This window comes from Cucumis melo, chromosome 3 (assembly GCF_025177605.1).
Source record: "Cucumis melo cultivar AY chromosome 3, USDA_Cmelo_AY_1.0, whole genome shotgun sequence".
Lineage (NCBI taxonomy): Eukaryota > Viridiplantae > Streptophyta > Magnoliopsida > Cucurbitales > Cucurbitaceae > Cucumis > Cucumis melo.
Window position 1 is genome coordinate 25,728,880 of NC_066859.1, and position 24,304 is coordinate 25,753,183.

Here is a 24,304-nt window from a genome sequence, read left to right on the forward strand (position 1 = left end):
AAATTATTTGTTGGGGTGATTTTGAATTTGCTGAAATTGATGTGGCAAAAATAAAAGTTTAATCTTTTAAATATTTAGGGTATAATAATAATATGCTATCTATATAAACATAATTGGACTTGCATTAATGTATCCTTAAAATTAACAAAAGAATAATAATAAAAGAGAGAGAAGAATTTTTATAATTTTTTAGGTTCGGATATTGTCTCCCATGTTGTTGTGTATATGTGTGTGAGAGAGTTGAATTATACTAAGTTTCATTAAATAAACAAAGGACCATTATTCAATCGCCACAATTCATCCACAATGGATCCATTTACTTTTATATATATACATGATAATACTGTTGAAAATATTTATAAAACATAGTAAAATTTTTAAATTTTACTAATAAATCAATGTTTATCAATAATAAATTGATGTTGATAGAATCATATCGATGTTTATCATTGATAGAATCTTTTGTTATATTTTATTTCATTATGCTAGATTTGAAAATGTCCATATATATTTATACACACACACATATATATATATGTATGTATACGTACATATACATACATATATATATGTATGTATATGTACGTATACATACATATATATATATAGATATGTATGTATACGTACATATACATATACATATATATAGATATGTATGTATACGTACATATATATATATGTACATATACATATATATATATATATGTATGTATATGTACGTATACATACATATATTATATGTATGTATACGTACATATACATACATATATGTATATGTATGATATATGTACATATATATATGTACGTATACATACATATCTATATATATATATATATCTACATATACATATATATATATATATATATATATATATATATATATATATATATATATATATATCTACATATACATATATATATATATATATATACATATACATATATATATATATATATAGATATATGATTTATCTTTTTAGAAAAATGGCTCTCGATGGCATTAGGATGCTTTGGAGGTCTCAAATAAAAAGACATAAATAATAGACTCCAAAAGAGGGGTATATTGGTCGAGGAAGGCTAATCAAGCCAACAACCCAAGTAGGGTGGCAATTGCCCTCTGTTCTTTGGAATTTGTCTAAAGCGAAAAGGCGAGGTGGGTGAATAGGGTTGCAACCCAATTGCTTCGTCTACTCTTCATTGACATCTTTATTCTCTTCCACTCATCATTTCAAAGTTGGCTATGGTATTAATAAGATAATACTAAATGTTATAATAAATCTTCTTCAACAACTCATCAATTAATATCAAAATTAGTACGAGTCTAAATTTTGCAACTCTTTTTCTCGGATAATCCAAATGAATTTTACTTCATTTCAAACTTCAAACTCTAGATTGTTGCATAACTCAAACTTGTTAGAAGTTACGTGTCAAGCATGTAGATAATATATTTAATAATATAAACTTTATAAATGGTAAATATAAAGGTTATATATTTCCCTCTTTAAAATACATAATAGAAATGTAATTGGTGAATGAATCGCATTCATTTGAAAATGGAAAAGGAACAATGAAAGGAAAATTGGGAACATAAGAAAGTTTTAGACTCTTTTGTTGTTGGTGAAATGCTTTGAAATGAATATGGAATATTTGACCACTTGTGTGTTCACACTTAATTCCAAAATCTCATATATTTTAAAAATCATTGTTTATAATTATTCATACTACTTTTTTTAATGTTTCTAATAACACAAAAACGAAAAGTCAATATTCCTTGGAAATTTAAATGGATAATAAAATATGTAACAAATATTTTTAATTTTTTTTTCTAAAAAAGAATTATTTTATTGTTTTATTTTAGGATAAACAATAGTGAAAAAATCCCCAAAATATCAAAAAAAAAAAAATTGAATTATTTACAGTTTATTTAAGTTTTTTAGATTATATTTTATAAATATTTTTATTATTTTCGTCCATCAAAATTTCTATTTAGATTAAGTAATTTTCATATTTTCTTAAAAAAAACAAAAACATATAAAAAATGTTAATAATTAAGATAACCAATTCATTGTTAAATACAAATGAAAAAAACCTTTCAATAAATATATTGAAAACAGTTTGAAAAAGAAGAGAGCATGAGTAATATACGACTTTTTTAGAGTTCAACCCATTTACATTAATCAAAATCGGTATTATTGATTTTTGAGATAGTAATAAATGTTTTAAAATTGACAATGATCATATGAGATAATTCAAAAATGTTATTTCTAAACAAAAGTCAAAACATAAAACATACAAGATTCCAACAAAACTTAACACCCATGCACCCAACCAAAGCCAAACCATTGATTACAACATTTATCTATTCAACAAACTACTACTACTACTACAGTTACTGTAAATTAAAATTCCATTCACATCTTCTTAAAAATGTTAAAAAGTCAATTTTATAACAACAAAGGATTTGGAGGCAAAGATGATTACAACCAGAAATTATTTTGTTAGTGGATTAGTTTTTGTTTTTCTTATTTAGAAAAGAAATTGAAAAACTTTTAAATAAATTTATTTGATTGAAATAAATGTAAGTTTGAACTCACAAAAGCTTTTATGAGAACGCCAAAGAGCGAAAGCTCGGCGGCTGAAATTTAATGGACCCCACTGCCCCTCCGCCGTCACCACCATTACATTTCCACATTGAGGCTATTTTAGTCATTTCATACCCTTCCTTCCCATCAAACCAAACCAAACCAAACCCTCCGCCATTATCGTCTTCTTTCTTCTTCTTCTTCCTTCAATTCAATCCAATCCAATCCAATCCAATCCAATTCGCAGTTCGTTTTTTCCCTTCAAATTCCTCTCGGATTCTTCATTTCCATTGCATTTCAGTTTCTTCAAATGGAGGTTAAGCGCCGTACAGTTTCCACTTTAGTCTCTCGCCTCAGCTCCGTCTCCGAGCAAACCCGATGCGAATCTTTGTCCGAGCTCCGATTGATGACCAAAAACGACGTCGAAAGCCGTTCTCTCATCGTCGAAGCCGGTGCCCTTCCTTACTTGTCTGAAACTCTGTATTCCTCTTCTCACGTTGCCCAAGAAGACGCCGCCGCTACGCTTCTCAACCTCTCTATCTCCTCCCGTCAAGCTTTAATGTCGACTCATGGCCTTCTCGACGCGATTTCTCATGTACTTAGCCATCACAATTCTTCTTCCTCCGCATCCGCTGTTCAATCCTGTGGTGCGACTCTTCATAGTCTTCTCGTTGTGGATGAGTACCGCCCGATTATTGGTTCCAAGCGTGATATAATCTATTCTCTTGTTGATATTCTTAAGTATAGGAAATCTCCTCAGAGATCGATTAAGGATGCTTTGAAAGCGTTGTTTGGAATTGCGCTTCACCAGTCGAATCGATCTACCATGGTGGATCTTGGAGTGATTCCGCCGCTATTCTCTTTGGTTGTGGTCGGCGGTCACGCTGGGATTGTCGAAGATGCGTCGGCGGTGGTTGCGCAGGTGGCGGGATGTGAAGAGAGCGAATTGGCATTTCGTAGGGTTTCTGGATTGGGGGTTTTGGTGGATTTGTTGGATTCAGGGACTGGTTCGAGTTTGAGAACGAAGGAGAACGCGGTATCGGCGTTGTTGAATTTAGCTAAATGGGGCGGCGATAGGGCGGCGGAAGATGTGAAGGATTTGGGATCTGGAATCTTGAGCGAGATTGCGGATGTGGCTGTGAACGGCAGCGAGAAGGGGAAAACCAAGGCGGTTGAATTGTTGAAGATGGTTGCAAGTGGCGGCATTGATGGTAATGTATTTGAGGATTTGCAATTGAATCGTTTGATAAATCCATGCTCTGAATAGCTTCTTGTTTCATCTTGCTCTCACTTTGATTGATAGATTGACTGTTTACTGTTTCCCCACCATATTTGTATAAGATCAGATTGATTCTTTTCCCCTAGATTGAACAAATTCTATGTACAAATTAAAGATAGAATATGAAAATTCTACACATTCATCAGTTCCATTCCACAAGTTTTCGTGTAATAGGAAAATTTGAATATGTTGTGACTGATCTTTGATGTGTAATCTCTTCTTCCTAGAGCTTATATGGTTGAAGTTAAGTTTGATGAACATTGGAAGAATCGATGAATCATGCATGACCAAGATTCAATTTTTTACCAATTTGCTGTGTTTCTTTGCTTCTTTCCATTTCTGGGTTGCTTTCTGTCTTTTGCTTATTCATTACCAAATCTTTTATCCACTGGTTTTACTGCCAGAATTTGATGTACCAAATTCCCCATTCATTCTTCTCTTGTTTTTTCTTATATGCATAATTTTATTTCACAAAGGGAAGAATTGCTCTTACCCTATGATTCATAGTACAAGTTTACCGAGTTGTGCTGCAAATGATACACAAACATTAAAATGTAATATTATTGAGGGTTTTTATTGGGGCAGGGAATTAGAAAAAAGGAATAATTTTGTTAGCTAATGTATAGCTCTTCTGACTTTTTCATTTGTTGAATTGAGTGAACAAAACAACATAAATATGTTTTTGTACTTTGGGAGTTCAATCTATGTCTTTGGGTTGGTTGGTTATCAAAGCTGTGTTTGATTACAAGTTGTTGCATGATAAACTTTTTTTCTTAATTTCTCAAATTAACAAGATCGATGTCATATTGAGTAGGCTATACTCAAATGTTTCACGTGGTAGGTGGATGTGTTACATGAGTAAGTATGTTTTGGCTACTGCAGATACTTTTTGGTCTACTAAAGAAAAAATAAGGTCTGAAAGTTATTATGAAATTTGTATAAAAGAATTAATTTAATCCATTGAGTTTAGTTTGTGGCTATTTAATTTGTACACTTTTCAACTTTGTAAAATTAATTAGCCTATGAAATCTAGATCAATAAATTAATCAAAGACGAGGGGAATTAAACGGCAAAAAAAAAGTTAATAAAATACAGAGTTGTTGCAAACACAATTTATTTTTCAGACCACTGTAGAAGTTGAATTGATTAGTTGTAGACACAAATGATTATCAAATCATAGGTTGATTATTTGCACATCCAAATTTGGCAAAAGTGGCTATAAGTGGAAAATTAATTTGACTTTTACCTGATTTAATAAGTTTTCTCTATTTTAATTTCATTAGTTTGAGCTTAATTTTGTATCAAACATTCATTTTTCTTTTTTATAATTTTAAGCATGTAGACTACTTTATTGGGTTGATTTAATAGATAATCAATCACTGTGACTTGATACATTTTTTCTATCAACTTTGTTATTTATTCGATTCTTATAACTATTTCGATAGGTGAGATTCACGATAAGCACTTTAAATATGTGCCCACTCTATTACTTCAATTCCCTAATTTTCCACATACCTTACTCTTAAACACACTTAAAGAATTTCAATTGAATCGTAAAAGTACCATACCAAAATTAAAATTTAGGGAGTTCATCGATTAGGTTGGAATGAACTATAGTTTTATATGCAATATTGTTTAGAATTTATTCAACTTTTTCGGTTCATCCTAAATTATGGACTCAATACCAATCCAACCACGAAACATTTTGATTAAGTTGGTTTTAGTTGCTTCAATCTTTCGATTTATTGTTTTAAGAAAAAAGCAAAATGATAATTTTTAAAATAACTATTTTTTTCTAACACATAGAACTAAAATATCAGTAACCCACTTTTTGTTCATATTATAAAAACTTAAGTTCTAGGGACTTAAAATCAAACTAAGATATAAGAATCATGGTGCTGCACATCTTAGAGGGGTCAATTACAAGATCTAAGACAACAAAGATTCAACAATGATTTATTTTTTGCATAGAAAAGTGGATAAGGTTTGGTTCATCATGAATTTCATGTATTATATGCTAATACAAGAGACGAAGAACCATTTAGAGTATTAAAATGTTTGCTTGATTGAAGTGTACTATGGAGTAGAAATTATGCTCCCATAAGTACAACATTTTGAAGACTTTTATTAGTTAATATCACATTTTTATTGTAATTCTATTTGTTTTTAGTTTTTTAGTTTTTTGGAGTTTCATTGAATAGATTAGAATCTCTATGAGACTATTTTAGAATTAGACTTTTGACTAATGAAAGTTGAAATCTTATATTTGAACGTTTCACTGCATGTTAGCTGTTAAATCCAACTTTGATCAAGTTTGTTTGTGGAGTGATTCAATTTAAAAGAAGATTTCCAATCTTACTTCTAGATCTTTGATCTAAGAGATAATTTAATCCTAACGTTCTTTTGGTTGATCCAAGTTAGTATGAAAAGGTGTTAGTATTCTAGATTTAAATGTTTTTACTTTTTTAATAGCTTGAATTTTTGAATCGATGATTAAAATTAATTTTTTGTATAGGTAAAACTTAAAATCAAATTGAAATGAAACTTAAATCTCGATAAAGTTTTAATATTTTGATCGAGTTAAAAACTAAATTTACATCAAACTCAAATACTTAGAAAGACTAATATAATAACATTTTGAAACCAAATCAAAACTTTTTTCACCGTATTTTTATAAAATTAAAATTTTAAACGTAAGTCGAGGCATTTGGATCGGGCAGTGGCGCTGTCTATATTTCTCCCGGCGCCCAAACAACGAACCATATCCATTGGGGAAGCCACTTCCGTCGACTGCAAAGCTTTGAACCTTTCTCCTTCGTCTTTCCCATCGAAAATGGCCGTTTTACAAATCTCCTCTAATCTCTTTCCCATCTGTAATTTTACCTCCATTCGACCTTCCATTTCAATTCCTTTCTCATCCTCAAAAACCCATCATCAAAGTCCGCTTCTTTCTTCTTCCAGCAGACCCTTCTCACTCTCAACCACTCCAAGAAGGATTTTGTGCGAACCCCCTAAAGGAAAGTACATCCATGACGATTATCTTGTGGTACACTTGCGTTTTCTTCTACCTGTTTTGCTAACTTTCCTTGATTTTCGTACGTGTGTTTGTTTTTGTTTTTTCTTTTCAATTGTTTTTGGTGTGGGGTTTACTTGCAGAAGAAGATGACAGCTGCCGAAGTGCAGGAGTTGGTGAAGAGGGAAAGAAATGTGCCGCTTATAATCGATTTCTATGCAACATGGTGTGGACCCTGCATTCTAATGGCTCAAGAACTTGAAATGGTATGTCTAATTACATTGAACTTTTGTATGAATTCACATAATGTAAGTGCTTCAATTTCGTGTATGTATGGATCCATTAGCTTTAGCTTAAGGTTTTGGATTTTGTGGTGGTTAAAAATGATAGCAGTGTGTTTGTAGCTCTTGTGTTCAAACTTGTACAATGTCATTTTCTCTTCAATTGATATTGATTATCATTTCTGAGTCTTGTACCCATTAAACCTATAAGTGAGAGGGACCTACATTTGTATGTGTATGAGAGATCGAAGATACCAACTTATCTGACTTATGCTTTTGGGGTTAGCGTTAGAATCAATGTATGAATGTCATTTGATTGTAATTTCAAAATATTGTGGTTCTAGGAAAAGCCTTATCTAGTATAGTTCACATTTCCCCTTTTAGTTTTGACGGGGATGTGCTTCCATATGATTCTGGTAAAGAAGAAAATGTGCTTGATGTGTGAACACCAAAGAGGGATTGATTAAGACCTTCAAGTTATTTATACATGAAAACTACTGCAGATAGTTTGGCTAGTGGTAGGATTCTTGCGATTTGGGCTATTCATATACATGATTCTGTAATATAGTGGTTGGTCTCTTATGGTGGTCTAGCCTTGGCGTTGGGTAGCTTGGAATAAGAAATAATTAGTTTCAAACTGCAGGAGGAAGCAATCAGTGTGGCTAGTTGATAAATTGGATCTCCTTGCTTCCAATTGGTGTATCTCAAACTGGCCATTGCATCTTTTGTTAGTATATTTACTCCTATCTTCCTGTCTTACAGTCCGTTGAGAGGGAAAATCCCAGTCCATACAATCTGTTGTTCTTCTTTCCAGCTAGTTCTCATAGGTGGAAAGTTAGTTTTGGTTTGGATTAATTGGGTGGTTGATTATTAAGCTTGCTTGTTGCAGAATGAAATCATTATTGTTAGTCTTAGTTTTTCACAAAAACTTGTGGTTTTATCAGATGTGAGTGTTGAGCATTCTTTACGTCTCGTACTTGCATAGAAAGGCTTGCCTTTTTATGTGTGCATGTGTGTACATTTTTTTGATCAAGAAACTGTGAGATGGCAAAGGAGCTGAGAGGCACAGGTGCATCTTGGTTGCATTTACATTTCATGCCTTGTAGCATACTTGGATTTTCTACAAGATTGTAGTTCTTAACTTGCTTCAACAAAGTTGGATTTGATTGGATAATTCTTTTTGCATCCTTTTTATTTATTTATTCATTTATATTTTCTGGATAAAAGTTGTGGTTTGCTCAAGCAAATTCTTTATGGACCCACCAATAGAGAATACCAACCATTGGAAGGGTAAGAAGGGGATTCTTCGAACGAAAGTGGGATGTGGGGAATGGGGTGGTGTTACTGGTACAAGAAATGTTTTCAGCGGGGATCATTATTATCCTGGGAATTGTGAGGTTAGGAAGTGTTTTTTGGGAGGGAATCATCATTGTTCTGGGAATTGTGGGGTTAGGGAGAGAGGTTACTGACACTCTCGAAAATTGGCCGGGTATTTTGGTTTGTTCTTAGCATATTCCTTATGTTATGTAGTTGGTTGGTGATACTTCTGTTACTCAATTATGCTCGTGCTCGTTTCGTCCTGTTTTTAATTGAAACATTTAGTAAGGAGTTGCCTTTCAAGTATTTCATGATGCAAACCGTTGATACCTGAACTAAATGGGCACTGCAACTCTCTTGGTGGTCTGGAAACATTACAATAATCTTTTAGATGTCATATTGATCATATTTTGCTCATTCAGGATTGCATTTACAACTTCTAGTTTTAGTTCAGGTAGTTGATGTTATAGGAATGGCAATGAATAAAAAGCTGCATTATATCCTTGTGCTATGAGTCGTCTGAGAGTTTACTCTACTTTTATATTGATTTTTGTTCATGAAGGCTTTGGGCTTACTATTCAATTTGTGGCGGTCAACCATCTTTTCATCCCCTGCATCAATTGGCATAGTATTCAAGATTTGTATTTCTCATGGATCTGTTAATAATATATGACTTGTAAAAGGATTTTGCTTGCTTATGTCGATGCTCTAGGAATTGTTTAGTTCATGGTATTATCTGATATTAACTATGTTCATAGATTAACATTTGGAGTTGTTGGATGAAGCTGTAGCTGTAACGTGCTGTTACAACTCTTTCATTTTGGAAATCATGGATATATTAGCTAACTTGTAGCTCGTATTGCAGCTCGCTGTAGAGTATGAGAACAATGCAATGATCATCAAGGTTGATACAGATGATGAATATGAATTTTCACGAGATATGCAGGTAAAAGTACATAACTCCTTTCTCCTTAACCTGTTTGCAGAGTTGTCCTATCTTCTCATCTACGCTCTCTACTAACCTCCTCGATTTTCCGCAAAGTTGGTCATGAAAGATATTATCTTTGTTCTTACCCACATCGCTAGAAAGATAAATCTGAGTTAAATGCTTGGTTTCAGGTAAGAGGACTGCCTACACTTTTCTTCATTAGCCCGGATCCAAATAAAGAAGCGATCCGCACCGAAGGTCTCATTCCAATTCAGATGATGCGAGATATCATTGATAATGAAATGTGAACCATGAAAAATGGAGCTTCAAGCACACCTCTTATCAACACTGCTGGAAAATGGGGGATCGAAGTCCATACAAGACCATATTAGAGCCTTCGATGGAGTTTACCGGCCTCCTGTAAGTCATGTTTTAACCAACTTGAGACAGGGAGATTCAAACAGTAGAAAATCATGAAAGTAGGGTTAGCAATTCATCTAGTTTTAGCATGCTCCCACCATTTTGTAATGAAAACAAAATTGTCTATTACGTAGGAAGTTTACTCTGTAGTAACAACAGCTCAACCAACAGAGACTTGGTTTAAAAATTTTAGTCAATGAGGTTCAAAATTCTCCACTCTTGGCCCACAAGACATCTAAAGAAAGAGAGAAACTAGCAAGGATACGAACTTCTTGAGATATTTTGAAAGTTGAGTCGAACTGATGTAGCTATACCCATCACGATCTCATGTTAGAATCAATAGGGAATCTCACCTTTAAACTCGAAGAAGAGTGAGTTATTTTAGATATGATACTTTGCTCTCCTGCATTCCCAATGGTAATAAAGACAACCAAAACAACTCTCAATGTAAGAAAGAAGAAAAGAAAGGCAAAGAAAGATGAAGCAGAAGCCAAAGAGTGTCCATGCAATGAAGAATATCACTAAGAATAAAGGAAACTTAAGCAACAAAAATAGTAAAATAAGGAAAATTTGCACATGGTTTCATTAAGTAAATAATTTATGATGGAATAAAATTTCCCCTCCTCTTTTTTCTTAAAGAAATAAAATTTTGGATGCTTGCATTTCAAGTCTACTCTTTCTTTTACTTTTTTCTTGCTCATATATAAACTAACTATATAAAAAGCAAGAATATAATTTTTTTTCATCACTATAATATTATAACATATTAGATGTAATTATTTGATATTTTTAATCAATAATTATATATAATAAATAGATTTAACTTATCATTTATATTTTCTTTAATGATTAAAAAATGTTTGATAGCTAAAAATAATAATGAAAGAAAATTATGAGGTTAATGAAAAAAAAAAAGAAAAAAGAATGAATTGGCAACCGACATATAATAAAGTGTTAAACGGCATTGTGGGGATTTCAATTGTAGCTGTGCATCTTATGCTATGGTTTATAATATTTATTAATGTGGGTCTATATGATATCCAATAGTAATACCAAAAATCAACTCAAAAAGCAGATTCTCATTTTTTAAAAAAATTAAATTAAGTAATTTACTTTTATATTTTTTAGTTTATTTTAATACATTTTTTAATCTAATAAATGAAATAGTGTTTTACGCTAACTGTTCAAATATATCTCTACTATTAGATTATGTTGTTCTGAAGTCATAACATAGCAAAGGATATGATTGTTCATTATGCTGTTTGATTAGAATGTTTTATATCTATGATTTCAATCGCACTTATACACAAAAAGATACACCGTTTTAGATGTAACCATAATTTGGATAGTTGTAATGAATGACTAATGATGTATAGATCGTAAAATTGAGATGCAAAGTTTTGATCTCATATATCCGCTCTTATATATAATGATATAGATATATTTTAAAAGGATGAGGTAGTTTTTGAACTTTTACTGTTCAATGTAAATGAACTCAAATGTTTGGCCTGAGGATAGATATGCCTAAACCAATTGATCTATGGTTAACATCGTTGGGTAGTTTAAAACTCAAATTGTAATACTTGAGTAGAGAAAAGACATGAATGAATCCAAACCATGTCCAAAGGATATACAAATATGGTTGAAAAATACGTGAAAGAATTGATAACTACTACCTATATAAACAAAATACATTTTTTTTATGGTTAAATCATAAAAGCTCCAAAGTTAAGCATGTTAAAGTTTGAATTATTTTGATGTTGGATGAATTTTTAGAGTTTTCCAAAAAAATGCATGAATGACAACAAAACATGTTGAAAGAGAAGGTATAAAGTTGTTCGAGGATAATATTTTAACACAAATAATAACATAATAATTCAAGACAAGTAATAATATAAAATTATTGTCGGGTCTTAAAAATACAAAAGAAAAAAAAAATGTCAAAGTCATATCAAATCTAAATTCTAATTCCTATACCTCTCATAGTCACAAGCCATGTCATTGGATTATATACAAAAGTGTAGAGATGTGCTATTTATAATAAACATAAACAACTTAAATAGATTCTATACTTTCTATATATTTATACACAAACATACACACACACTAATTAATATAAATAATAAATAAGAACATGTATTCTATTCTTCCTTTGGAAGAAGGGCCAAAAAAATAAAAGAAATAAAAAAGAAGCTCTCACTCTAATGTTGAAAGCCTACAAAAATGGGAAGAAGTTGCTAGTCAACAAAATTCCACCACTTCCACACTCAATCTCTCTTCTAATATATCCTCTTCCCAATTCTCAATCCCAAACTCATTAATTGTTCATTCAAACTCCCTTCAATGGCTTCCTCTTCCCATCTTCTTCTTTTTTTTCATCTTCTTCTTCTTCTTCTTCTTCTTCCTCTCTCTGCAAATTCATCCTCCATAGCCACTCTGCAAAACCTCCCACTCAAGGTAATTTAAACAAATTACACAAATTCCCCCCCCCCCCCCCCCCCCTTTCCCCCCTCTATTGATTCTTCTTTACTTTGCTCTTATATTAATCATATCGATACTCATTTTTTCCCCCAAAAGAAACAAAACCCAGATGGTTTTTTGTGGAAATATTGATGGGTTTGATCACAAAATTTGATCTTTGTACAGCATTATGTTGTTTACATGGGAAATGGAGAAGATGAAGAAACAGCTGGTGGTGAATTGGATTACCTGCAACTTTTATCCTCTGTTATTCCTTCAAGGTTTTTCTTTTCTTCTTCATGTTATAATAAATTAAAGGATTATTGATCTCTTCAAGAATTAATGTATTTTAATTGGGAATTAAAATGGGTTTTTGAATAGGAAAGAGAAAGAGAAAGAGAATGGATCGAGGGATGTGGTGATCCACCAATATCACCATGCTTTCAAAGGCTTTTCAGCTATGTTAACTGAGGAAGAAGCTTCTTCTCTCTCTGGTAAATTTATTTTATTCATCTTTTAATTTCTTATATATATATATATGTGTGTGTTTTTAAAACCCTTCATATTAATTTGTATATTTTGGTAATTTCAATGAAGACTATATTAAAAAGAACAGAAATGTGGGGCTAAGTGAAACTTATCCATCAATATTAAAGAGAAAGAGCTGTCTTTTTGTTTAACATCTATATTGTCTTTCCCTATTTATTTCTTGAGTATAAAAAATTAGTAGTAGTTAGACCATTTTTTTATATTACTTTTCATCCTTTTTTTTTTCCTAATACTATCTCTACATCATTACACCCACTATAATAACTTATAAACTAAATAAGTTTTGAAACAAAAGAGTAGAGTTGAGAATCCAATAGAGTTACGAAGTTTGAGAGATATAACTTCTAAAATTCGTAAAGTAAAATATTAATAAATCATAAAATTAACGTTGATGGGTGAGACCTATATATATATGCTTAGAACTATATTGTATAAAAGATAATGATATATATAGATTTACATTGATCGTAAAAGATACTTAACTTATCATTTATTTGTGTATTTTTTAAGGTTTTTTCCACATGGTCCACTAAATTATTTAACACTCTCTCTATTCCATTTATTATTGGTTTGTGTGTGGTAAATAATTAATAATAATTATCATAAGGTGAATTAAGAGACGAATAATAATTTTATATATAATATTTATATAAAGAGAAAATTTTGATGTGGAATTTGACAATAATCACAGCACATGGTATGATGATACCCAAATCCATACATTTGGTTCATACAAAAATGTGTTCAAATTAAAGTTCATATTAAAATTTTCTACAATTGAAAAAATTATTCAAATTATTTTGGGTTAAAATAGAATGAACTATCACATCTATTTTATTCTTATCATCGATTTTAAAGTAGTAGATAAAAAGACTTAGACTATTTATATTATAAATACCAACTATTTCAACTTTTGAATTCAATCGTAGTTTAGTATTTTTGATAGAGACAAAATATTCATAGATTCTCGTCTCTTTCTAAATCTTTTACAATATGGTATGGACATTTATTCGATATAGTATTGATTTCTTTAACTTTTTTTTCTTATATAGAATGGACTTTTATCCTAAGGAAGATAAATTAAACTTTCCTTGGAGGTATCAAGAAAAACTAAAAGAATAAAAAGTAGCAAAGACGGAGAATTTGATTCCTTAAGAAAGGGACATGGGTTCCTCAAGAATATATATATATATATATATATATATATATATATATATATATATATATATATATATATATATATATATATATATATACATATCTTGCAACGACGTCTTTTTTTCCGATCCCAATTAGATTCAAACTTAATATACCTTTTAGTTAGTGGAAAAGAATCCAAATTTTCCTCATTCATACCCAATAATAGTTCGTATAGATCTTTCCTTTTTCTTTTGAAAGTTGCAAGATGAAACAATCAACTTATTGACAATCGAAAGAATCAGATGATTCTTTGCATTACATTTCCTAAATATTGAAAATTCAAAATCTCCGAATCCACTTCGATGACTAAAGGCAAAAATAAGACATTAGAGTTTTTGTCTAAAATATTAAAAATTCGAATTTCAGTTTCACTTTTTTAATCAAAACGAGTGAATTCAGATTTTCTTAGAAAAGGTATATAATTGAATAGCATTTTGAAAAAACAAATAAAAAAGAAAAATAATCGAACAAAGGTAATTATAAAAGTTATAATGTTTAACAAAGACGTCATTTGGTAGACAATACATACGTTTTTTGGTGTTTGTTTTTAAAAATTAAATCTACAGGACTTCTAAGTTTCTTAATTGATTATTTACATTTTAATAAGAGATTTTTTAAAAAATTAAAAAAATCCACAAACTATTTATAGAATAAAAGTAAAGACAAAATTCATTAGGTAAATATTTTATCTAATTTTCTATTTTTTAATGATTTCTCTTTTTGTATTTACAACCGATGTTTTAAAAAATTAAGGTAAAGTTTCAAAAGAAAAAAAACAAAATGAACATCAAATGATACTTGAATATTTAAAAAGAAATATGATCACAAAAACAAAATAGTTTAGACATGGTTTGATGTTTTTTTGTTAGAACAAAAAAAGAAAAATTGATAAAAATGTGGAGTAACGAACAGGTATTGATGGAATCGTGTCGGTGTTCCCCGATCCCACGCTTCAGCTCCACACTACACGTTCTTGGGATTTCTTGGACTCCATCTCCGGCCTCCGCCCTCCCACGCCGCTTCCCCCGCCGCATTTTTACCCCAGTTCATCGGATGTCATCGTCGGCGTCATTGACACCGGTAATTTCCACTTCCCTTTCATTTCATTGCAATACGAATCATGGGTTCTTCAATCTTCACCATACTTGATCGCATAAAGTTCGAAAATTGAAATTTGTATGTTGCGGATTAGGAATTTGGCCGGAGTCTCAATCTTTCAACGATGAGGGGGTTGGAGAAATTCCATCTAAATGGAAAGGAGTCTGTATGGAGGCACCTGATTTCAAGAAGTCTAATTGTAACAGGTTATAATTATTCTATTATCTCTCTGACCTCTTTTTGTCTAGATAGTTTTTTTCTCGTTCATTTTAGTGGTTATATTGTAGAATTTGAAATTCTTCGTTCAAATCATTCATCTAAGAGAAAATGTAGTGGAAACTGGAATGGTTTCTCATGGAATTATAAGTTTGTGGCTGTAGGAAGTTGATAGGTGCGAGATACTATAATGTTGTAGAGCTCAATGGGAATGATAGCCACGTGGGGCCGCCGAAGGGTACACCGAGGGATTCGCTCGGCCATGGGAGTCACACTTCGTCGATTGCGGCTGGAGCCAGAGTCCCTAATGCGAGTTACTTTGGCTTAGCAAGAGGGACGGCGAGAGGCGGTGGCACTCCTTCCACAAGGATTGCAAGCTATAAGGTTTGTGCTGGTGTTGGTTGCTCTGGTGCTGCAATTCTCAAAGCCATTGATGATGCGATTAAGGATGGTGTTGATATCATTTCGATCTCGATTGGGATTGGTTCCCCTTTGTTTCAATCTGATTATTTGAACGACCCAATTGCCATTGGAGCACTACATGCCCAATTAAGAGGAGTTTTAGTTGTCTGCTCTGCTGGGAATGATGGCCCTGACCCTAACACTGTGGGGAATGTTGCTCCTTGGATTTTCACGGTTGCTGCTTCTAATATTGACAGGGATTTTCAGTCCACTGTGGTTCTTGGCAATGGGAAGACCTTTCATGTAAGATTCTTTTTAATGGTTTCTAAAATTTGTCTATTGATTATGAATTGAAATGCTAATTCTTTAAAGGAAAGTAGGACTTGTAACGAAAGTTTAGTTTCTATGTATATATTGAAGTTTAGGAAGCCCCTTTTGAATTTCATAAATCTATTTTATACTATTTTTCAGGGGACTGGTATAAATCTCTCAAATCTTACTAGCTCAAAGACTTATCCTCTTGTATTTGGAAAAGACGCTGCGGCTAAATTCACACCCACATCAGAAGCAAGGTTCATAATATTCTAGAACACTTTTGACCTGAAACTTTCAAACCATATACTGTTTGGATTTGAGAACAGTTTTATGCTATCTGGAACAAAAAATAGTGGAACATGATCTTTAAAATGTTGTTTTCCTTGTTTTATTTATTTATTTTTTTGGGTTTGTTTTCATTCATGAATGGACTCTTTTTAGAACTGAAGCTCTTTTTTCCTAAACGGACTTGTAAATTGGGAGTTCCAATGCATGATGATTTTATTACCTGTACAGTACCTCCAAAACCACTCTTGAAAGTAGTTTTGAAAACAGAAGCATTCATCTGTTTTTCAAATTAGCTCCCAAACAACAATTTTTTCTTCTCTATGCAGAATAGGTAATGTCTGTGCCCCTTGCTTTTTACCCCTTTCCATTGGATTAGCTAACCTCTCTAGAATACATTGATTACAGGAATTGTTATCCAGGATCGCTGGATCGATCCAAAGTTGCTGGGAAGATCGTCGTTTGTGCCTCTGATGACTTCAGTACTTCAAGGACAATAAAGGAACTGGTTGTACAAGATGCTAAAGCCGTGGGGTTAATCCTGATCAATGAGGCGTCAAAATCTGTGCCAATGGATTCAAACATTTTCCCATTTACACAAATTGGGAATTCAGAAGGTCTTCAGATTCTCGAGTACATTAACTCCACCAAGTAAGCATCAGATTGAGTATTTTGTATCCTTTTCGAATATGTTTAAATCTTAATTCTGATATAATATTTTCTTCTTCCATAATCTCAAACAATCCAGGAATCCAACAGCCACAATTCTCAAAACAGTGGAAGTTCGAAGACTCAAACCGGCTCCAACTGTGGCTTATTTCTCATCGAGAGGGCCATCTCCCCTTACTGAAAACATTCTCAAGGTCGGTCTCCTCCTAAACCTTTTTCCTTCAAAGTTTGTACAATTAGTTGGTAATGCATATTTCTATACATTAAGTAAACGATGGACATTTAATTTACAATGCAGCCAGATATCACGGCTCCAGGAGTATCCATTTTAGCAGCTATGATTCCAAAGAGTGATGGAGATACCGGTCCAATTGGTAAGAAGCCTTCCAATTATGCAATGAAATCCGGGACATCCATGGCATGCCCACATGTAGCAGGCGCTGCTGCATTCATCAAATCGGTATATCACGATTGGAGTTCTTCCATGATCAAATCCGCACTCATGACAACAGGTTACTTTCCTAAATCCTAAGTTCTATGTATTTCTAAATTTATCAAGCCTTGATTAGACGCCTATGCTTTTTGCGGTTTACTGTGGCAAAAGATGCATGGAAATCAAGTGGTTCGATTCCCTTTTCTTGACGTGTATTTCTTTTACAGCAACTCAATATGATAATCAAAGGAAATACATGAGAAACACCACAAACAACCCTTCAAATCCACATGAGATGGGAGCTGGAGAAATAAGTCCCATCAAAGCTCTTAATCCTGGATTGGTTTTCGAAACTACAAACGAAGATTATCTTCTTTTCCTCTGTTATTACGGGTATTCAAACAAGGTCTTAAGATCCATGTTGAAACAAAACTTCACCTGTCCGAAAACTTCGAAAGAAGATCTTATCTCTAATGTCAATTATCCATCCATCTCCATTGGCAAACTAGACAGAAAACAAGCTGCCAAAGTAGTAGAAAGAACTGTAACAAATGTAGGAGCTCCAGACGCCACTTACATTGCCAAGGTTCATTCTTCAGAGGGTTTAATAGTGAAAGTGAATCCAAGGAAGATTGTTTTCTCTGAGAAGGTAAAGAAAGTGACTTTCAAAGTTTCGTTTTACGGCAAGGAGGCTCGAAACGGCTACAACTTTGGGTCGATAACATGGCGAGACACTGCACATTCTGTTCGAACTTTTTTTGCTGTAAATGTAGTATAATTTGATAGGATTATCTATATATATGCACAAGAAATAAGAAAGAAATACGAGTGATAGTTGTATAACATTTTGTTTTGGCTCCAATTTGTATTGTTTCTATTGTTTGGTTTGTAACGTAAAGGAAAAAAAATGTATAATTTATGTTCAATAAAATATGAAATTCATGTTCATTAAGATTGCATTATCATGGGTTTTTATGTTTTGGGATTCTAGTTTGATCTTAAGAAATCATGGAATTTTTACTTTTACCCCTAAGATTTCACTTTTTTTTTGTCTGTTTGTTTTTTTTTTTTTTTTTTGGGGTCTTTTGGTGTCAAATTTTCGGTTAATTTAAATGATTATTATGATGCGTAAGGGTGATAAAAAAACCGAAAAACCTAATCGATCAAAATTGATTCAATGGTTTGATATGGTTTTTAGTATCAAATTGATCTTTTTGTTTGTATTTGGAGAAAACAAAAAAGTATCGGTTTAAATCAGACTTGGGGTGGAATAAGCATTGAAAATCGACAATGATATAAATATATTCTTGAAACTGAATTTTTCATCGGTTATTTTAGTATTTCGACTATTATGTTGGATGTATAGAAAAAATACCAATTATTAAGTAGCATCATGCATTCTTTTATTTAGAAAAATGTTGATTTGCAATTTACTAAAAGGAAAATAGACACCAAGTGTAATTTAAATTTAGCAAAAGTGATATATTCAAAACAAAGTAGAGAGGAAGAATAATATTTTGGAAGGAAAAAAAATCTAAAAAGACTAGAAATAAACTGATTCAAATAAAATGAAGTCATTAGTTTTGTTCTTTTATTATACTCTAGTTTGGATTCTCTGTGTGTAATACCGATTTATTTGATTTGGGTTTTGGTTGGCTTCAAAAAAGACCAAAACTTAACCAACTTGAAAGTTTTATGTCTTTTTATTAGTAACAAAAGAGTATAAAAACTAATTTAATTACAATCTATAATTAATTAAATTTTGTTAAACTTAATTAATAGAAATGAGGACCAAATTTAATACTAGTGAAAAATCAAAGATAAAAGTCTGAACTAGATGGTTATCGTCGATTTTAACATCCAAAATCGACCATAAAATATGGTTTATACTTTATAATATGACTTTCGGTTGATAGATGAGAAAATCAATAGTCAATAAAGTTCCAACTATATCAAATTCTATGTTAATTCGATTATATTACAATGTAACTTTCTTAAAAGATACTTATATTTGATAGCAATTTTTAGAATAATTATTAAGTATGTAATAATATTTTTAAAAAATTACAAATATAGCAAAATCTATCGGTGGTAGACTTCTATCAACGATAGATTTTTTATGAATTATCAGTGATAGATCAACATTTGCTACATGATCTATCTATGATATACTCCTATCCATCATTGATAGATTTTAACGAATTTTGTTGTATTTGCAATTTTTTTAAAATATTGACGTAGAGTCCATGAAATATAAAAATTGAGAGTGTTTCTTTTCCTATTTACATTTTTTCTTCCATTTATTTATTTTTAAGTTGCATAGTTACGCCGGAGAAAAAATAAAAAGAAGAGAAAAAAAATGGCCGTGGACTGAGCTCCGGTGTCGAAATTTCTCCAACAGAGTTTTTCTTCTCCTATTCTGATTCTCTTCCTCGGTTCCGTAGCATGATTGTGGCTTTAGGGTTTAATAACGTTTTTAAATATCGCACATCAATCTCTCCTCTTTCTCATTGTCCCAACAAAATCTTCGAGTTTTTGTTGTGTTGTTCACAAAATTGCTGCATTCTGAAGAACACAAGAGCTTTCAACTATGGATCAGAGAACACCCCACTCAGTAACCGTGGTTTCGATTCCGAACCTTCCCTTTCATCCTTCCGAAATATGGGTTCCGTGCCAAAGAATGTCATGTTCCTCGAGAAATGGAACTCTTCATGTAATGGCGTCTATAGGTTTACTTCTATTGTGGGGTACCGTTGGATTCATTCAGATAAATCTGTTGAGCCTTTAGAGAAAAGTGAGGGGAAATCTGCTATTGGTTCTACAGATGGAAGTGGAATTAAGGAGGAGGAGACGAAGAAGAAGACGAGGAAAAAGTTGAAGGGTAAAAGAGCTGTCGTAAGGTGGCTTAAGTTTTTCAGGTGGAAGAAGAAGAAAGAATATGAGAGAATGACATCGGAGGAAAAAATTCTGTTCAAAATGAATAAGGTATTTCTTTGAGCTACCGTCTTTTGATTAGTGCTTGGCTTTACGTCTCTAAGGTGTTTGTTAAAATGTTTAAGTGAAACTATAATGCAATTTTAATGAGAAACATTAGAGAACAAAGAAATTATTCCTTATTAATACACAACCAATTCCCGTAAATGCTGACCATAGATTTTAGAAGGGTTTTAGTTTGTGGATTTCGTTGTGTTGGGGATATGAATTCAGCTTGGAATATGGATCTTTTCGCTAAGTTGTCAATATGGCCATTAAAACGATTGGATTGCATGAACTTGAGCAGGGAAGTGACACTCGTTTTGGGAGTCTCTCATTGCCGAATAAGATGATGCTTTGGATGTTCTACCGAAAATTACTGGTTAGCTGGGAAATTCTCTATGAGGAGGAGAAGATGATGAAATTATAGAGGTCGATTATACTGAATTGCATGAATAACACTATTGTCTGAGTTCGATGACATGTTAGGTGAAGAAGTCAAGTCTTTGGTCACTTGGTCGAAGATATGTTTATATTAACTAGTTGAGTTATGTTCGGTTAATCTTCCTGAAAAAGATGAAATAGCATTGTTTCTAAGTTATCCTAGAATGTGAGAAATGGGAATAGACTATCCTACGACTTTTTGGTTTGTGTCATATTAAATGTTGCAGGAGGTTCAGAACTTGGTACATTTTAATGTTCCTCTCAACTGCATTCCAATTTACTCCAAACCTTCATTCCCTAGCTCTAGTAGTCCTTCATTTACTTGATAATTTTGAGCAAGAAAGTTTTTTAAAACCGTTCTTTTTTCTTTTTTTTTTTCTAATTTTCGGCTTCACTATAATAGGCACGTAAAAAAGAGAAAAGGCTTGTTGAAGCACTGGAAAAGATTGAGCCTGCCAATTCATCAGATACAACCCATGATCCAGAAATACTGACACCAGAGGAACACTTTTACTTTCTGAAGATGGGTATCAAAGGAAAGAATTATGTGCCAGTTGGAAGACGTGGTATATACCAGGGTGTAATTCTGAATATGCATCTTCACTGGAAGAAGCATCAAACTGTGAAGGTGGTGGTAAAGACGTTTTCACCGGAAGAAGTCAAAGAGATTGCTGCCGAGCTAGCAAGATTGACTGGAGGGTTGGTGCTTGATATTCATGAAGAGAATACCATAATCATGTATAGGGGGAAGAACTATTCTCAGCCACCCACAGAGATAATGTCGCCGAGGGTCTCTCTATCTCGTAGGAAGGTTTGTATGTGTATCTCTATCTTAATCTGCTATTTGTACCTTTAAAAATGAGGGTTTGAAGACTACAAATGGTTCGACATCGAATTTTTCAAAGAGATTGAACGTGTTGTTATGTCATGTTTGCAAGTAAATTGTTTAATCTTTATATTTGTTTCATCTCGTCATCCTTTTTATTGTTTCCTTTGGATCTGCAGGCCTTGTTTAAATCTAAATATAGGGACGGCCTTCGGGCAGTGAGAAAGCACATTCCAAAACTTGAACAAGAGCTTAGGTTGTTACAATCTCAGGCTACACTGAACTGCAAAAGCAATGGTGATTCTGTTGAACATATGCAAGAAACCGTCAATGACTCAAATAAATCCAAGGCTATTTCAAGCCTCAACTTGGAGATTTTGGACGACTCAACCAACGCCGTGAGAGTTAGCAATGACTGGTCCGATGATTCCTCTCCTGTAGATACAGGAATCAGTTCAGACTCAGAGGACTTGTCGGATATGTTTGAGACCGACATCGATTCAGAAGCCGATGAGAAGATGGAAAAGCCTCTATTTTTGAAAGAGTTTGAAAAATTTGCAGCAGAAACTGAAGAAGACGAAATGGAAGACCTTTCTGATCAACTTAGACAGATATCCATGGACTCTAAGCAAGCTAAGATATTGGAGAATGATGTCAATTCACCGGAATTTGACGAGGTTGATCGATTGTTCTTGCGTTCAGCATCACTGTTAAAGAAGAAAAGAAGATAGAAAATGGCTGGCCAATAAGTAAGAAAACGAGGATCATCTGTAAATTGTCTCTTGCAAGAAACAGAAGGTTTTGTAATTTGTTGATCTTTTCATTGTTATTTCTATGGTTATAATTCTTTCATTTTCCTTGCATTTTTCTTCGATTACATAGAGCTACATAATTATGTACTTACCATTGGGAATAACGTCTTTTTTAAGCTTCATTAATTTGTTTCATATTCATTCAATACGTTGGTATTTTGAGTCTCGAATTTCGTGTCAAATTAGTTTCTAGATTCCTTTTTCTTAACTAGTCCCTAGATTCATCTCCTTAAGTGAAGCCAAAACTTTCTTAATGATACCCTTTGAGACATCCTAGACTAAATGTACGTATTTAAGAAATCAAAATGATATTTTTCCTTTATATATTAATTATAATATTATAATTTATTTATAAAATTCTACGATATTATTCACATGGAGTCAAAATCAAACGTTTTCCAAACAAGACTTGATTGGTTGTCCAATTTTAGAAATTTAAGTACCATTAATAGGTTAAATTAGCAATATCGTTCGATTAGGTTTCAATTATGACTTGAGACTTTGAGAATGTTCGTTTTTATTTTTAACTTTGAAAAAATTTACAATTTTACTCGTATTTTGAAATTGTTCCACAATAGCCTTAAAGAATTTTAAAACTAACATAAAACTAACTGCAAAATTAATTACATAAATAATTTCTTCAATTGTCTTTCAAGATGAAATAAATAGTAACAACAATCATATTCTTCTTTATAAATAAATATAAACAATACCACTACACATAAACTGTCACATTATGCCACCATTAATTTTAACTTAAAAAGATCAAATTCTAAATAAAAGAGTAATAAGTTAGTTCAATAGCAAAAATGAAATATGTATATATAATATATATATGGTAGGGTATGAAAATCAAGTCATCTAACGGTCACACATACTCAAAAAAGTCAAAAGTCAAAAGTCAAATCCACTTTATTTATTAATTAATTTCTTTTTCCAATTTTTTTTTTTTTTAATTTTTTCCCGCGGAGCCCGGCGCGGCTTAACAAACCCTGTCCCCTTTGCCCCACCATTCCCACCAAATTTCCCACTCCTCCCCTCTTCCTCCATTTTCAAATCTCTCTCTTATGTCCTCCGCCCACCCTCCTTCCTCCCCCGCCACCGGTGTCGGTCTCGGCTACGGCATTGCCATTGCCGTCAGCATCCTCGTCTTCATCTCCACCGTCATGCTCATCTCCTACGCCTGCATTCGCGTCAAATCCAGTACTCGTCCCCGTCCTCGTCCCTCCGCTAATTCCCTCCCCTCTCCCCCTGCGGCCACCGTCGACAATGTGGTGGTCCTCATGGTTGGATTAGACGGCTCCATCATCGAATCTTACCCTAAATTGGTCCTCGGAGAGAGTCGTCGTCTTCCTCCCCCTAACAATGGCCCTTGCTCCATTTGCCTCTCTGATTACAAGCCCCACGATTCTGTTCGATGCATTCCCGATTGTCGACATTGTTTTCACTCCGATTGCGTCGATGAATGGCTTCGTATGAGCGCTACTTGTCCTTTGTGTCGAAATTCCCCAGCTCCAACCCCCGTTGCTACTCCTCTCTCTGAATTCGTGCCTCTGGCTTCCCATGCTAGGTGATCTTCAACTTCTCCTTCTTTCTCTTTACTACATTTTTAATTAGGGTTAGGGTTTATAACTTTTTCTCCATGGATTTTTGTCTGTGTTTACTTCACTTACTTTTAGTTTTTAGTAGATTTGGGAAGAACTTCAAGATCACCTCTAGTGTTTAGACATTATATGTAAATTAGTTGAAAAAGTTTCTAATAAATCTCGATTTCTACGTCTAATTGATACATAGAATGTCCT

At 32.8% G+C, this 24,304-nt stretch overlaps 5 protein-coding genes across 5 annotated transcripts; all 5 read left to right on the top strand.

The window, feature by feature from the left end:
• Positions 1 to 2,621: 2,621 nt before the first annotated feature.
• On the top strand, positions 2,622 to 4,170 carry LOC103488443 (protein spotted leaf 11). Its single transcript, XM_008447186.2, has one exon. The coding sequence runs from the start codon at positions 2,893 to 2,895 to the stop codon at positions 3,847 to 3,849; it is 957 nt and encodes a 318-aa protein (XP_008445408.1). The 5' UTR covers positions 2,622 to 2,892; the 3' UTR covers positions 3,850 to 4,170.
• Positions 4,171 to 6,548: 2,378 nt separating this feature from the next.
• On the top strand, positions 6,549 to 10,036 carry LOC103488444 (thioredoxin-like protein CITRX, chloroplastic). The gene is made up of 4 exons (XM_008447187.3): positions 6,549 to 6,907; positions 7,018 to 7,140; positions 9,338 to 9,418; positions 9,592 to 10,036. Exons 1-4 carry the CDS (start codon positions 6,695 to 6,697, stop codon positions 9,706 to 9,708), a joined length of 534 nt encoding a protein of 177 aa, XP_008445409.1. The 5' UTR covers positions 6,549 to 6,694; the 3' UTR covers positions 9,709 to 10,036.
• Positions 10,037 to 11,950: 1,914 nt separating this feature from the next.
• Positions 11,951 to 18,395, top strand: LOC103488439 (CO(2)-response secreted protease-like). Its single transcript, XM_008447179.3, has 11 exons — positions 11,951 to 12,277; positions 12,467 to 12,561; positions 12,662 to 12,774; positions 14,942 to 15,109; positions 15,222 to 15,333; positions 15,508 to 16,048; positions 16,217 to 16,317; positions 16,754 to 16,996; positions 17,094 to 17,208; positions 17,313 to 17,526; positions 17,675 to 18,395. The coding sequence occupies exons 1-11, from the start codon at positions 12,164 to 12,166 to the stop codon at positions 18,223 to 18,225; spliced, it is 2,367 nt and encodes a 788-aa protein (XP_008445401.2). The 5' UTR covers positions 11,951 to 12,163; the 3' UTR covers positions 18,226 to 18,395.
• A 1,361-nt stretch (positions 18,396 to 19,756) lies between these two features.
• On the top strand, positions 19,757 to 22,648 carry LOC103488438 (uncharacterized CRM domain-containing protein At3g25440, chloroplastic). Its single transcript, XM_008447178.3, has 3 exons — positions 19,757 to 20,432; positions 21,268 to 21,675; positions 21,870 to 22,648. The coding sequence occupies exons 1-3, from the start codon at positions 19,893 to 19,895 to the stop codon at positions 22,419 to 22,421; spliced, it is 1,500 nt and encodes a 499-aa protein (XP_008445400.1). The 5' UTR covers positions 19,757 to 19,892; the 3' UTR covers positions 22,422 to 22,648.
• Positions 22,649 to 23,538: 890 nt separating this feature from the next.
• LOC103488437 (putative RING-H2 finger protein ATL69) lies at positions 23,539 to 24,304 on the top strand. The gene has a single exon (XM_008447177.3). The coding sequence runs from the start codon at positions 23,570 to 23,572 to the stop codon at positions 24,074 to 24,076; it is 507 nt and encodes a 168-aa protein (XP_008445399.1). The 5' UTR covers positions 23,539 to 23,569; the 3' UTR covers positions 24,077 to 24,304.

Bases quoted from the DNA above. Each gene is read 5' to 3' on its own strand.
- LOC103488443 (XM_008447186.2), top strand. From the start codon at position 2,893: ATGGAGGTTAAGCGCCGTACAGTTTCCACTTTAGTCTCTCGCCTCAGC.
- LOC103488444 (XM_008447187.3), top strand. From the start codon at position 6,695: ATGGCCGTTTTACAAATCTCCTCTAATCTCTTTCCCATCTGTAATTTT. The intron at 7,141-9,337 runs GTATGTCTAATT...CTCGTATTGCAG, and splicing joins TGGCTCAAGAACTTGAAATG to CTCGCTGTAGAGTATGAGAA. The intron at 9,419-9,591 runs GTAAAAGTACAT...GCTTGGTTTCAG, and splicing joins AATTTTCACGAGATATGCAG to GTAAGAGGACTGCCTACACT.
- LOC103488439 (XM_008447179.3), top strand. From the start codon at position 12,164: ATGGCTTCCTCTTCCCATCTTCTTCTTTTTTTTCATCTTCTTCTTCTT. The intron at 12,562-12,661 runs GTTTTTCTTTTC...GTTTTTGAATAG, and splicing joins TCCTCTGTTATTCCTTCAAG to GAAAGAGAAAGAGAAAGAGA. The intron at 12,775-14,941 runs GTAAATTTATTT...AGTAACGAACAG, and splicing joins AGAAGCTTCTTCTCTCTCTG to GTATTGATGGAATCGTGTCG.
- LOC103488438 (XM_008447178.3), top strand. From the start codon at position 19,893: ATGATTGTGGCTTTAGGGTTTAATAACGTTTTTAAATATCGCACATCA. The intron at 20,433-21,267 runs GTATTTCTTTGA...TCACTATAATAG, and splicing joins TTCTGTTCAAAATGAATAAG to GCACGTAAAAAAGAGAAAAG. The intron at 21,676-21,869 runs GTTTGTATGTGT...TTGGATCTGCAG, and splicing joins TCTCTCTATCTCGTAGGAAG to GCCTTGTTTAAATCTAAATA.
- LOC103488437 (XM_008447177.3), top strand. From the start codon at position 23,570: ATGTCCTCCGCCCACCCTCCTTCCTCCCCCGCCACCGGTGTCGGTCTC.